The sequence below is a fragment of the Sinocyclocheilus anshuiensis genome, unplaced genomic scaffold, assembly GCF_001515605.1.
Source record: "Sinocyclocheilus anshuiensis isolate Anshui unplaced genomic scaffold, SAMN03320099.WGS_v1.1 scaffold42, whole genome shotgun sequence".
In the NCBI taxonomy this organism is placed as follows: Eukaryota; Metazoa; Chordata; class Actinopteri; order Cypriniformes; family Cyprinidae; genus Sinocyclocheilus; species Sinocyclocheilus anshuiensis.
In genome coordinates, this window is record NW_015546057.1 from 1,448,503 (window position 1) to 1,462,806 (window position 14,304).

At 33.6% G+C, this 14,304-nt stretch overlaps 1 protein-coding gene across 1 annotated transcript in view; it reads right to left on the bottom strand.

Annotated features, from left to right (window-relative positions):
• Window positions 1-14,304, bottom strand: part of LOC107699359 (bis(5'-adenosyl)-triphosphatase-like) — a 308,330-nt gene that overhangs the window by 57,126 nt on the left and 236,900 nt on the right. Inside the window, exons 4-5 of the mRNA XM_016500598.1 lie at window positions 12,896-13,041; window positions 10,966-10,995 (exon numbers count right to left, since the gene is read on the bottom strand). Coding sequence (XP_016356084.1) covers window positions 10,966-10,995; window positions 12,896-13,041 — 176 coding nt within the window. The remainder of the gene's footprint in view (window positions 1-10,965; window positions 10,996-12,895; window positions 13,042-14,304) is intronic.

Here is a 14,304-nt window from a genome sequence, read left to right on the forward strand (position 1 = left end):
AAAAAAAAAAAATTTAACCTGGTATCACATAAAAAAAAAAAAAAAAACTTTTTATTACTTATAGATTATATTATAAAACTCTCCATATGTTTTCTCCGTTTTCAGTGTTAAATTTGATGTGCAAAAATGCTTAACAAAAGGCAGGAAAAAATGTATGCAAAAAGAGATGTAAAACTGTCACTGTCCTTTGAAGTTCTCAGTAAAAGATATTTAAAAGTATAAAAACAAATCAAAGTCACACATCAAGACAGTAAAATGGAGGTCTGTCACCATTCTCCCCCAGCAGGTTTGTAATGTGTGATCATTCGCTATTAATGTATCAGAGCGTTCTGCATGAAGACAGGTGATATGCCAGTGTATTGTGGACAGCATACATAAAAACCTGGAAAAATAAAAGAGCAGGCACAGAGAAGATGAGGTACCGATATGACTGGTGGCCCCTTGAAAAAGTCACGCAAAGTTTAAACGAACATGATTTTATAACAAAGCCTATTCTGATTATTTTGTCTAATCAGCAAGAGCCTACCTTTAGCCAGTCATACATCAAAACCACAGATAAAGAAACAATATCATCTGCTGTCCAAACCGTCAACACTTTGGTGGTTTTCACACCACGCTGAACTCTACCAGGCTATAATAACCTCATTACAATGCTTTTTAATTCATTTTTCATTACACTGTTGTGATACACAGCTCAGGCTTGGTGAATAAGTATTTATAAATGTTACAAAAAAGATAACATGTTTGGCGGCATCTGCTTTGTTGCAATGCATTTTCTATTTAATGAGTGCATTTGCATAATGTCTGCATTATTAAACTCATCTACCTTGAGGAAAGTATGAAGAAACACAGCACACACACACACACACACACACACACACACACACACACACACACACACACAAAAGCATTTCATCAAAAATACTTTTTAGAGGCCGCTTAGCATGGAGAAGGAAAGCTCAGTAGACCAGAGCGAGTGGCAAAGGGCCACCAACTGAATAGTGCAGAAAATTGGAAGGATAAAATGGGTGATTTTAAGAGCAACGTGACAAGCTGCAGTGAAATACGGACAAGACTTTGGGGTCAGAGTCTGACATTTATTGTAACTCATATTACATGATAAAGAATGTGGATTACCTTGTACATTATTTTATTAGCCTTGTTTCATCTTAAGTATTTAAGCATCAAAAGTGAAGTAACAGACCACATGTTAAAGGAAAATTTCTTCTCACCATTTACCTACCGCCATGGCATTCTAAAACAGATTTTGAGTGTTTTTTTTTTTTTTTTATATATATCCATGCCTCTGTTTTCCATATAATTTTAGTAAATGGGGACTGGAGCAGTGATACACAAAAAACAAAACAAAAACAAAAACACTATAAAACCATCTGGAAATGATGCATGTGCTGTTTTAAGTAATTTGAATATAGCATATGCTATGAGTTACATTTAGCAGATTCAAATTTAATTTGTGATTCAGTGAATATATGTTTTTGATCAAAAAAGGCAGCCCTGATGAGCATAAGAGACTTCTTTAAAAAACATAAAAAAAAAAACAAAACATACTGATCCCAAACTTTTGAACAACTATGTATAGTGATCAAATTAATGATATATATATATATATATATATATATATATAAAGATCAAAATTGAATGTACAGTTGATCATTTTGACAGCTCCAGTACCCATTTGCTATATGGTGTGAGTAAATAAAGTGTTTTTGGGTGTACTATCCTTTTAAATGATGCAGGATTGTGAATAAATTACATAGTGTGCAATATTATAAAACAGATATTTCCAGTTATAGATGGTGATCGGTCAATGTAGAATTCCAGAAGTACATATTGTAATATAACAGCTTAATTCTAGCACTCACAGAGAACACATTTTTGTTTGTATGTCAAGCACTATATCTTCAGGCAGATGCATAACAAATTGGCTTATAAAATGTTTCACTGAAAATGTGCATCTTTAATGTTTTTAAAATGTGCTATATTATGCAGTATATACTGTGGATATGCCTAACGACAACCTTTTGCTGTTAAGAAGTGTGCATTATTGTATTAAATGTGCAAATAAATATTTAAATAAAAAAAATGTTTTAAGTTCATCAAAAGAAGAAAATAATATTTGCAGGTGATATAGTATTAGTGAAAAAGGCCATTGATGTGTATTTAAAGATTATCCACTTTCATGACAATGTTTTTTTAACACACTTAAGTATACTTTTATAATATTGTCAAATGTAAAGTTTTATTTTAAAGTCTTTTGTTGTGCTTTAAAGAAGAACACTTATTTTGATGTGTTGACTAGAGTACTAAAGCACATGCAAAGTACTTGATTATAATTGCAACTATACCATATTATTTGATATTACATTTAAACTATGGTATATGATATTACACAATATTTTTAATGTGAAATGCAACTTGATCCTGACAAATGTGTAATTAAATTTTATTTATTTTTTTTAATACATGGCATGCAAGTTTCAATGGAAATGTATTTATGTTTACCATACATTTTTGTAGTACATTTGGCAGTACAGTACAAAATAATGAATTATGAAATTACATATAAAGATGCATTCTTTATACGGTCAAAGCACTGATAAATTCAACTATCTGCATTTAATATAAATATAAATTATAATACATTTTCATTTAATTGTAAATAACATGAAATTAAGTGTCCGAAACATTATTCAATTTGCATCGAAGTATATATTTTAAAGTTCAGCAGATAAACTGAATCTGGTATTTATTTATTTTTTTGATCATCAGATTTTCCTCTATGGTTCAAGGTGTTTATCCTCTCACAACTCATCAACTTGGTAATTTAGATTTCAACCAACCTTATAAACTTTCCTAGATTTCCACAAAGAAAGGAGAGAAAGAGAGAAAAAAAATCTGCAGCTGCAACCAACTTCTATTGGAATAAAAGGTTTGTAAAGTGCCCGCTCTTCTAATTAAAACAGATATCTTTTAATTAGCTTCTGACGATGAACAAATGTGCAAAATGGCCACACTGCTATTTATATTGTTTAGGTTAAATCCAGTCAGACAAGTAGACAAATGTATTTTGTCACCAACAGCTGGCCTCCAATTAAGACATAGGGGGTCAAAAGCAACGGAGGCTCACAGCCCAAACTACCTATTAGAGGAGCAGACATCTTTCCCAGAGTCATCCACCAGCATTACATTAGCTCAAACCTTAGTATAATTGGTGGAGAGCATTTTAGGCCATTATAGGCACGATGTCAACACAAATACCGTCTCAAAATTGTAGGTACTAAAATTGGGATGCCTTCTAATATACCTCATTTTTGGGCAAAATGTAAGGCAATCTCAGAAAACATTGCAAAGAGCTCAGTCCAAAAAACAACAACAACAGTGTGGCTCTGCCATGTCATTTTAGGGGTTTATGAACAGTTTGCAAGACTAGTGGCATAAATGTAAACATTACAAACATATACAGAAAAGAAAACAAACTGAGGCCGTCTCAGGAGGTGCTGCTTAAGAAACATGACTTAGTACTATCAATGTTGAAACTGGCTGGCATGCATATTCAATTTAATATTGACTCACTGAATAATAATAATAATAATAATAATAATAATAATAATAATAATAATTAGCAGCACTAAGGAAGTCTGTTTCCGCCAAGGAAACAAAACAGGAAATATAACTCACTATTTATCTCACTATTCTGATTTTTTTTTATGAATTGCAAGATAAAAGCTTGAATTGCAAGAAAAAAATACCAGAATTCTGAGTTTACATTTTGCATTTCAGAATTTTTTTTCTCTGAATTCTGAATTTAAACCTCATAATTGCACTTCTTTATTGTCGTTGTTGACTTTTATCTTACAATTCTGCATTTACATCTAAAAATTGTATTTTGTTTCTGCCATGGAATAAAGAAAAAAAAAGTTTCTTATTCTCTGAATTTGTATCTCACAATTGTGAGTTTATATCTTGCTATTCTGCCCTCGCAATTTTTTTTTTCTGCCCAGTTGTGATTTGATGTAAACTCAGTATTGTGAGAAGTCAGAACTGTGAAATAAATCAATAAATAAACAAATAAATAAATAATTAGTTAATTAATTCATTAATAGTCAGAACTGTGAGACAAAAATTCTCAGTTACATTTATTTATTTGTTTGTGTGTTCCCTCTGGCGGAAATATACTTCCATATAGCACACATTGGTTCTTGCATGAGCATTATTCATGTAGGCCAGCAAACGGCTCAAATAAACAAACAAACAAACAAACAAACAAACAAACAAACAAACAAATAGATAAATAAATAAATAGAACTGTGAGACAAAAATTCTCAATTACATTTATTTATTTGTTTGTTTGTTTCGTCTGGCGGAAATAGACTTCCATATAGCACACATTGGTCCTTGCATGAGCATTTTTCATGTAGGCCAGCAAACGCTCAAACAAACAAACAAACAAACAAATAAATAAATAAATTGGAAAAAGCATTTGGTAAATGTTCCACATTTGGAATTAGTAAGGCTGCGGAATAGTGGCTATTTGATCAATGTAAATGACCTCTGGTTAGGTGTGTATACACAACCAAGCTACAGTCATACAGTGGGATACATTTTGTGGGTTTGTTTTCTCATGAAGCACAACAAGATAATGATTAAAAACAGGAAAAACAGGTACTGTCTGTTGGTACATCATAATGGATCTATACTAAGATTTACATACTAAAACACTTTTGAACCAGAAAACCTCAGAAAATGGACATCATTGCTCACAAATGATGATGGAACAAGTTAGACATCCATCATAAATGGCAAGCTGTTGTTCAGAACAGTCCAAACACAACTCAGTTATGCTGGTAATGATGAATATGCTCAGGAGTTTTTAACTCAGAACCATCATGCACTGCAGGCAAGATAAATAACCATCCAAAGCAAGACAAATGACTAAATTCCTAAGTCACTCCCCAGTTTTCTGCTAGATAGAGTATACGGAAACCCAATTTCACCATATGAATACTTAGATCTGTCTTCTGTCTTCATATAGCTCCAGGCAGAGAGGTTAGTAAAAATGTATTCGTTTCTATAGAGTGCTGCTCCTTTATTCAATCATAGATCCATTTTTTTGTCCTCCTTGTACTGCCGGCACCGAGCACCTGATTGCAATAATGTGAGTGATGAATGGACCCAGAGCTTTAGCAAAGCAGATGTGCTATATGCAAGCGATAATCTGTTTTCATAAAACAACTAGGCAGGGTTCTAATTTTGAGTAACTCCATATTTGAAAATAGTTTATAAATTATGGAAAGTGTGCTACTTGGTTTAAGAACAATTTTTTTTTTTTTTTAGGTCCACAGATACGTACTGTGTTTTTAATAAGGACTGACTGTAGCTGTGCCTAAAATTCATATACTGTAGTATTTTATGATATGTGTCTGAATTTTAGTGAACATTTTTTTCCCTATAGCCTCTAGTTCAGAGTTTTATACCCATAATGCATTATGATTTAAAGTGTATAACTGTTGTACATCTCGCTGAACAGTATATTGCCCATAATATAATGTGGAGAGGAGCTTAAAAAAATACAGTAAAAACAATAATATTGTGAGATATTGCCATAATGGATTTTTTTTTTCTATTTTAATATATTTTAAAATTTATTCCAGTCATTCAAAGTGGACTTTTGTCACATGATCCATCAGAAATCATGCTGTTCTTTTGAACCTTCGGGGGTAAATATTAAGCAACAAAACCTGTTTTCAGCCCTGATCATAATAACAACCATTAATAACTGAGCACCAATAATAATAATAGTTTAACACCAAACATGTGACACTTAAGACTAGAGTAATGGCTGCGGAAAATATCTTTGTCGTCACAGTATTAATATAATTTACAAATATAAAATCCAAAAACAATTGTTTACAATAATAATATTTCACAATATTACTGTTTTTACTATACATTTTGATCAAATAAATGTAGCCTTGGTGAGCGATAAGAGGCTTCTTTCAAAACCATAAAAAATATGAATTATTCAAAATGGTAGTGCATGTATGTATGTGTTTAGGATAAGAATAAGAATAAGAATAAGAATAAGAATAAGAATAAGAATAAGAATAAGAATAAGAATAAGAATAAGAATAAGAATAAGAATAAGAATAAGAATAAGAATAAGAATAAGAATAAGAATAAGAATAATTTTGCCAAGGCAGATTTGTAAAGGAATGTACTGCTTTGTGGGCGAGAAAAAATAAATACAAATCTGAAATCCATTTCTCTTTGGCCACTTTCGTATTGACAATCTACACCATCTTATTGCAAGCACACATCAGCTGAAAAAATAGCTTGAGTTATTAAATTGGCAAATAAAAATAAAAATTAAAAAAAGTCTCCGCGGGGAGAAATTGCGAGTTTTTTCGTCATTTTACACAAGCTCAGTTTGGGGGCATTTTTCAAGGCACATCAAATCAGCCTCTAAACTTTCCTGACTGTGAGACTATGGGGCAATCAATAATTCATGGTACTTATTTTATACATGATTTAGAAACTGGTCAGGCAAGATGGCAGCTGGCCTCTGCGCTGAATCAAAACCCTGACTATCTGCTTCGAATGAGCCTTCTTCATCCCAGATCGACTGTAACAGACAAACTTAACCATGCAAGAGCTCCGGAAACCTCGGCCAAACGAACAAACCTGAATTCCATTCTGCAGTGCCGTTGTGGGCAGAAATAGTGATTTAGAACGGGTCTTTGGCAGCGGGCTGGAACTCGAGCATTGCCATTAATCGAATGACAGCAATGCTGTTTTTCTCTGCTGGGGAGGATTGATGTTCCCAGTGTGCTGTGTGGGGCTAATGAGCATGAGGGAGATGAGACGGAGGGGAAAAAGCAACATTAACAACACCAACAAATAGACAGTAGGACCAACAGCTTCCAAACCCATCCATTAAGCATTAGTGAATATTTATGGAGCTGCCCAACATCTTTTTCCCTGTTTTGCTCTTTTATTCGCCTTTTTGTGCTTAAAAAAAGCCTTTCCAAACCAAAGGAGTTCAGAATTGTATTGCAAGACATTCAATGAAAAAAAAAAAAAATGCAATAACTAAAAATAAAATAAAATAAAATAAATACAATAATCAATTTAGTTTAAGACACTGCCAACGTCTGCATATTTATTCGAACCTCTTAATTCTGAGGGAATGTTTTCTCAGTGTGTTGCCAATTCTATTTACACAAACCCATCCTGATGAGTTACACGACCATGAGTAAACCAATATAATGACTTCATTATATTCACATTCAGTCAAAGATGAATGTGAATAAGTGAGAAGATCAAGGAAATGTAATTAGCAGGTTGCTGTTGTTTCCTTTTCCTGTAAATATGTATCTATTTTCCCTAAAATAACTTGCTCATAATTTGATCCTTACAGAATACACAGCAAAGTCAAGGCTAAGATGTGACTTGTACAGTAAAATAAATTGGGAGGACAATTACAATTAATTGTAAACATAGAAAATAATTTAGATTACATACACTTGGTATAAATGTACAAAATTAAAAGGTAATAATATTATAGGTACTGTATGTAAATTATAGGCACTGTATTTTTTGACAGCCAGTTATTTTTTTTACAGCTAGTTATTCTACTTTGTAACATCTGCTCCGCCAGATTTCTTCAGAATGTCTTTTTTTTTTCTTCTCCGAAATTTTGTTTTTGTTTTGGTCAATGTGATTCTGCCCTTTGCCAATTTACCCAATAGTATCTCGGCACACCGGGTTGCCAGTGGGCATAAAACACAGCGTATTGAAACCATGGAAGCGAGCAAATGAACTGGGTCAGAGGTTGCAGATTCTACCTGACCTAAAATGCCTCGGTATCCATCTAAAAGCTCTATGACAGATAAATCAACTCATCAACTTGCAGTGTGGCTGGTCACCATCCATTGCAATTGAGCCTTCCCAAAGACCCGCCCCCCTCAGTTACTGTTGCTATGTCCGACAAGCCATGCTGCTCTTACACCACACATCATGTTCTCATGTAGTGAAAAATACATTGCAGAGCAAAGAGGACACTGACAACACACCGACAGACAAGACAAAGCAGGTTACTTCTGGTATGAAACAAAGTCTCAGCCTTCAATTTTTTTTTTTTTTTTTTTAAGAAATTCAAACAATAATACCATTTTGTGGCTCTTTAATGTGTCATAACTGATCGCTGATCATCTTTTCATATTTACTTAAAGCATGAAATAAACATAAATGAACATCAGAAGGTATTTTATTTCAACCGTGGAAATATGTAAATACACACCATTTTTCAAGTTAATCTACTCTGGTGGATTCGGAGTTATGACTGGTCAGACCGCCTGTTAATCAAGCTCCCTGCGAAGGGTCAATTGTGCTCATTCCTGTTGCGTGTCCTCAATCTGGCAACCCGCATAAGCGTCGAGTGTAAGGAGGAGGGGCGGAAGAAGCCACTCTCTCCAATATTTTGAATTTGGACTGCAGTACCCATTTCAACCATTAGCTGTCAATATTACACACTGCACATTTAAGTAAATTTTTCTTAAGTGCAATCATTTATAATAAATAATAAATACATTTATAACCGATGATGAAAATTGTGGTGAATTGCTTGCATATGTGGTTTAAATATGTGGTCACATTTACCATTGTTCGGCGAATCTTCAGCCATTATATTAGCAATCCACACGATCAACAGTTTCATATGAGTACGAAATATTTCCCCACACAGATTTCACATAGGGTTCAGTTGGTCATGAGAATTTGTCACGTTGACCAACAGAAAGTTGTTTGGTTTGATAATGACTTCTGTGTGAGCAGTGCTTCAGTCATTGCTACACAGCTCCTAATAGACAATGGACTTTTTTGTCCACAAAATTTAGAAAAACTAAAATTTGTAATTGTCTGTAATTTTCCCTCCACAGTGTTCCCCCCAAAGTTGAAATGAAATCCACACCGGGTGGCATCTGAAAGGGCCTTTCGGTTGCTATAACTTTCCTTCTGTAAATAAAAGCCTAACCGTAAACTTTGAGTCTGTAATGAAAGCTGATTAAAGATGCTATGATAATCCGCAAAACGTGAGCTCTCATCAAGAACACTAGACATAACAAATGCTGATGAATATCAGTGTAAATACAAGCCTGTGCTTTTAAATGAGCGCCTATCCGTGAAGTGCTATGATATTGACTTAAATGTGCTTGTTAAAGAGGATGAATTCTAACAGCTCTTTCATTTTCTGAAGAGCTGGAGCTTAGACTGAGGAAAACATGCCACTTATTTATTTAAAGACCTCGATAATAACACTCAAACGAAAAGCATTTTTTTTTGGCTGTGATTAAAGTGACTTTACAAATTAAAAAAAGAAAAAAAAAAGAAAACTGAAAGATGTTTATATCAGGGGAGTTTCTTTCTTTGACTGTAATTTTTAAGCCAACTAATTGACTAAAAGTAACTTGCTCTACTGTTCAAAGGAGAATGGGTTGCTCATGTTCCAGAATCCAACGAGAGACATTGGAATTATGTCAAGAGACATTGGAATTCAGTCCAGTCCCACTGCAATTAACATAATTAACACTACTGCCATTTTAATACAGCTCCACACCTCAGGCCACAGCCAGACTGCTCTCACGGAAGCTGCTATACATGCATAATTAATACGCCCTACCACATGCAATTAAATATGACTTCACACATGAAAGACAATGTAACTGATGGATTCAATTATATAATGCGCACAAAGTAGCACAGCAAATGTGGAAAGGCCACAAAAATCACTCAAAATCACCAGCTCAGTTGCTCGGGCTGTGTGAGGACAGACAAAAGGTTGTTGTCATTTGTTTTGTTCTTAATAAACATCCCTGGAGTTACTGTGCATGAGTCAATGTGCATTATTAATTGTGAAAAAAGAGTCTTTGTAATATTGTTTGTCATCAAAGTGTTACATTTTGTTCAGACTCTGAAACAACTTTCTTTTTCAGCCCTACAAAAATATCCCATCATACATTTTTTTTAATCGTTGAATATTTCACTCAGAAAAATGTCAGATGGAAGTAAATGAGTTGAAAACACTGTAACGTTATATTGAACATAAAGACCAATTTGAAGGTTGGAATTAATCTGTTACTTGCAATATAAGACATAATATAAGATGTTTTGCTCTGAAAACCATCTCAAAAACCATGGATTAGTAGATAAAATTGATAAGTAGTAGATGGGATATTTATATTATATATAGATAATATTTAATATTTAATAATGCATACATACAGGGTTTATCATTATCTATAACTAAATTAACTAAATCTACTTTTGTTTAATTACTTTAAATAAAATAAACATTAAGTGAAATAATAATAATAAAAAAAAAAACGTATTATTAAGGTTTCTCATGTGTGTTTAGTTAGAGTTCAAGTATTAAAATAACTAAAACTTAATAAATAAATTTAAAAAAATGATAAAACTGACCAAAATATACAATAAAATGACTACAACCTTAACTAAAATTAAAACAAAACATTAAAATAAATATAAATCTGATTCAAAATATGAACAAAAACTACATAAAGGATACAAAGTTAACTCTGGTCCTCAATTAAGAGTTGCAACAATTGTGCAAAGTTTATTAATCACCTCTGCTGCACTTTCTCACAGGTATCAAGAAAGCTCATTCGAAAGCACACACTGGAGGAAGGAAATCCAGAGATCTCCACACTTCACTAGTGGCCGCGGGCACAGCTTTAGGCAAAGTCAGACCCCGAAGAACTTTCTGAATGCCCACAAGATATGGACAAAGCATTTTAAACCAGACGCATGCATAATTGACATGCTCAAAGGGTTTAGAACTGTAAATGAAATACGATTATTATTTAATACAAGATAAGTGTCACAGAAGCCTCATGATAAATTTAGAGGGAGCGCTTATTAAGACCCTACCTTCACCGTCTGTCCTGCCTCAGGTCCGTCCTATTGGGAACAGAAGCAGATAATTAGTTGGGAATTCAGGAACACCTCTGTCAATAATTCAGTAGCATTTTAATTTCAAATGAATCGCTTTTACGTGACCATGTGTGTGTGTCAAAGTGCTTCATTTTTTTACCCATCTTTTTTATAATGCTTTTGAGCTAAGAGATACTTAAATTATGTTTTAAATTCAAAAATATGTTTAATTGTTAGGATTAAAGGTTGTTCAGAACTATACAAATTATGTGAATAAAGTTGAAAAAAAGGTGAGATTTATAATTGTAATAGTTAATGATAAGTTAAATAATAACACTGATTACCAGGTCTTACACAAGTGAAAATAAAATATAAAAAGTTTAGATATTTATTTAGTATTCTCTCATTTTTCATTTCCACATGAAAATCAAACACCTCAGATGCATCACAGAAAGTTTTCAGAAAGAGAGTTTTATCTGTAGAACAGCCTTTCACTATTTCATGAAAGCAAGTAAATCTAATCTCATATCAACTCCTGCAGCAAAGGATATTGATTATTCTCTTTTGTCTGATAAATTAAATCATTTTCTTTTGTTGGTTTGAGTTCTGAAATAGGTAACTGTTTGAAATTAGCATACGAAATATGTCTGTTACAAAGTCACAAAGTTACAAAGCAGGAACGAGTTTATTTATAAACCAAGAGCCATTTATTTTAGGGTGTAAAGCCTAACATATGAAATCATAGTCAGTTTACAAATGTGTTTTTGTTGAGTATCATATTTCATACATCTTTAAGGCTCATATTAAGTATGGTGATCTAGTCTTTCTCAATGTTTTATATATAGGCTATATAATGAAGAGTTTGGTTCCAAAACGCGATAAACGCCATTATTTTTTATTTTTTTAGTTTCCGCCAAAATCAGTATTGTATCTGGTCGGTATTGAAAAGTCCATTTTTAATTTTACGCAAAATGCGATATCCACCGAGTTATTCTGTCATGTTTTCTCCCTTTTTTTCCAAACCGCGACAAACGCCAGTCTCCCTTTTCTGCAGAATGTGATATATCCACTCAACCAATCACAGCGCACCATTCCACACACTCTAGACAGTAATGGCGGCGCTTTGAATACACCCGGCTTCCTAGATTTCCTCATCTATTTTGTACTTTGTGATCAACACACAAACTTAGGGCTGCACGTTAAATCGCATGTGATTGTCATGCGCATCTCGTCAGTAAAGCCGGTTTGTTGAATTCATTTTGGGAGCGATCACTGATTGAATGTATTTTTAGTCCAGTGCCTGTATATACAGTAAGATTAGTATTGACCAAGTTCAGAGGCTGTCATATGTGGATCAACTTACTATGTTGTGTATTTTCAACAGTTTCAATATGAAAAAAAAATACTTGTATATTGATTCAATGGATTTATTGCATTTTGAAGAAAAAAAGTGTCATGGATTTTTTGCATTTTGGGAAAAAAATTATAACATTTTATAAAAAATCTTTGAAAATCAAAATCTGGATTTTAATTTTTCATGTTATTATAACGTAAAGATGCTATGTGAAAGTTTGAAACAGAAAATAGTGGTTTTCATCTTGCCACTTTCTTGGTAAAGAAAACACATTTTTACTCAAATTAATCAAAATGGATTTATAGCGTTTTGGAACCAAAATGTTCAGACATATGTGTGTGTGTGTGTGTCCTGTGTCTTGTGTTTTCCTCCCCCACGTGCTCCATGTTCAGTTTATGCCCATTTTTGGTTTTCTTCCTGTTCCCTGATTGTGTTCTATTGTTCCCAGGTGTTTGTTCATTGATGCAGGTGTGTCGGATTAATTCCCTCGTTAAGTTCCCTTCTTACGCACTGTTCTGTCACCATACTTAATTGAACACAATGGACTTGTATAAGTTGTATGAACTTGTATACCTGAATGGCGATGGTTAGGGAGGACGCCTGAAAGTGTTTCTCAATCACATCAGCTATTCTCTGTGTGGTCATGAACAGATCTGCCACCTCATCAGGACGAAGATCTCGAAATCTCTCAACGACGCGAAGAGGACAAACTAGAACATCTGTAGGAAGAGCTTGTCAAGGGATAAACATTTCAAACGAGAAAAACACACATTACTGCACAAGTTTGGGTTCCAGTAAACAAAAATATTTCACTCTTTCAAAAATAAAGCCACAAGTTATAAGCAATATGCATGCGAATATGATTTTAGTGTGAAAATTTGCTTAGTAATGTTTTCTGTGTGAAGTTACATGCCATGACAGTGTAATGCCTAAAACCATGAACTGGAATAAACAGAATAAAATAATAATAATAATAATAATTTAAAAACAAACACTCACACCCTCCAAAAATGAGCCCTGTAGACCGTACATAGGGTAGTTGTTGAGGTGATAAAACTTTTTTTTTAAGTCTTGAAAGTTGTGAGTTGTTAAAATTATGTGATCTTGGACCTTTTATTCAGTGTGTACCATTGAAAAGACTATACATCTTTAGCTTAGCTTAACTTGGTATTGGAATCTGGAATATTCCTTTAAGTTGCATTTACAGTAAGTTGTACAACAGTTAAGTTGTATTTACAAGACAGAACATTCTTTTGAGCCTTTGTAACAAATTCACCTTTAACTGACAAAGTGATTTCTGTAGTTATACAATGGAAAGGTATTGCAGAATTCGAGTAGAACAAATCTCTTACCACTCCAGAGATGAAGACAAACATTACAGAGTGGCCAATATCACCTAACTTAATCTAGACGAATGAAAAAAACTCTATAATAACCACAGGAAGACAAAACAGGGACAGGCTGAACATATGAATGAAGAAAGAAGCTGTGGACCCTGATTTTTTCTGTCCCTGCCCTGAATACCAATAACAGGAGATCTACAGCACACACACTGATGTAAAACCACACACAAACCCACATCCTTCTACAGAAGAAAATAGAGCACACCCTCCGTGCCAGACAAATTATTGGAATATCAATGGTCCTGATGTGGGAGAGATAGGCCCAATTTGAATTGGAAATGGATGAATGATTCTGATAGGCATCAGCATTCAAAAGAGAAAGCTCAGAGAGAAGAGTCCTCCTTCACAACTGCCCTGCTTGACTCCAAACAGCTTTTATTAAAAAAAAAAAAGATTCATAACGTCTCATATCGCACATCTCATTTCTTGATTGTTGTTTTCTTCTTGCCAAACGCTTCGATTCTATTCTTCCTGCCCTCCGTACTTTATAACAAATCACTCCAAAACATTTTCACTGCAAATCAAATAACGTCACAATAAAACAAATAGGCTTTACATGCATGTCATGAGGTACACACA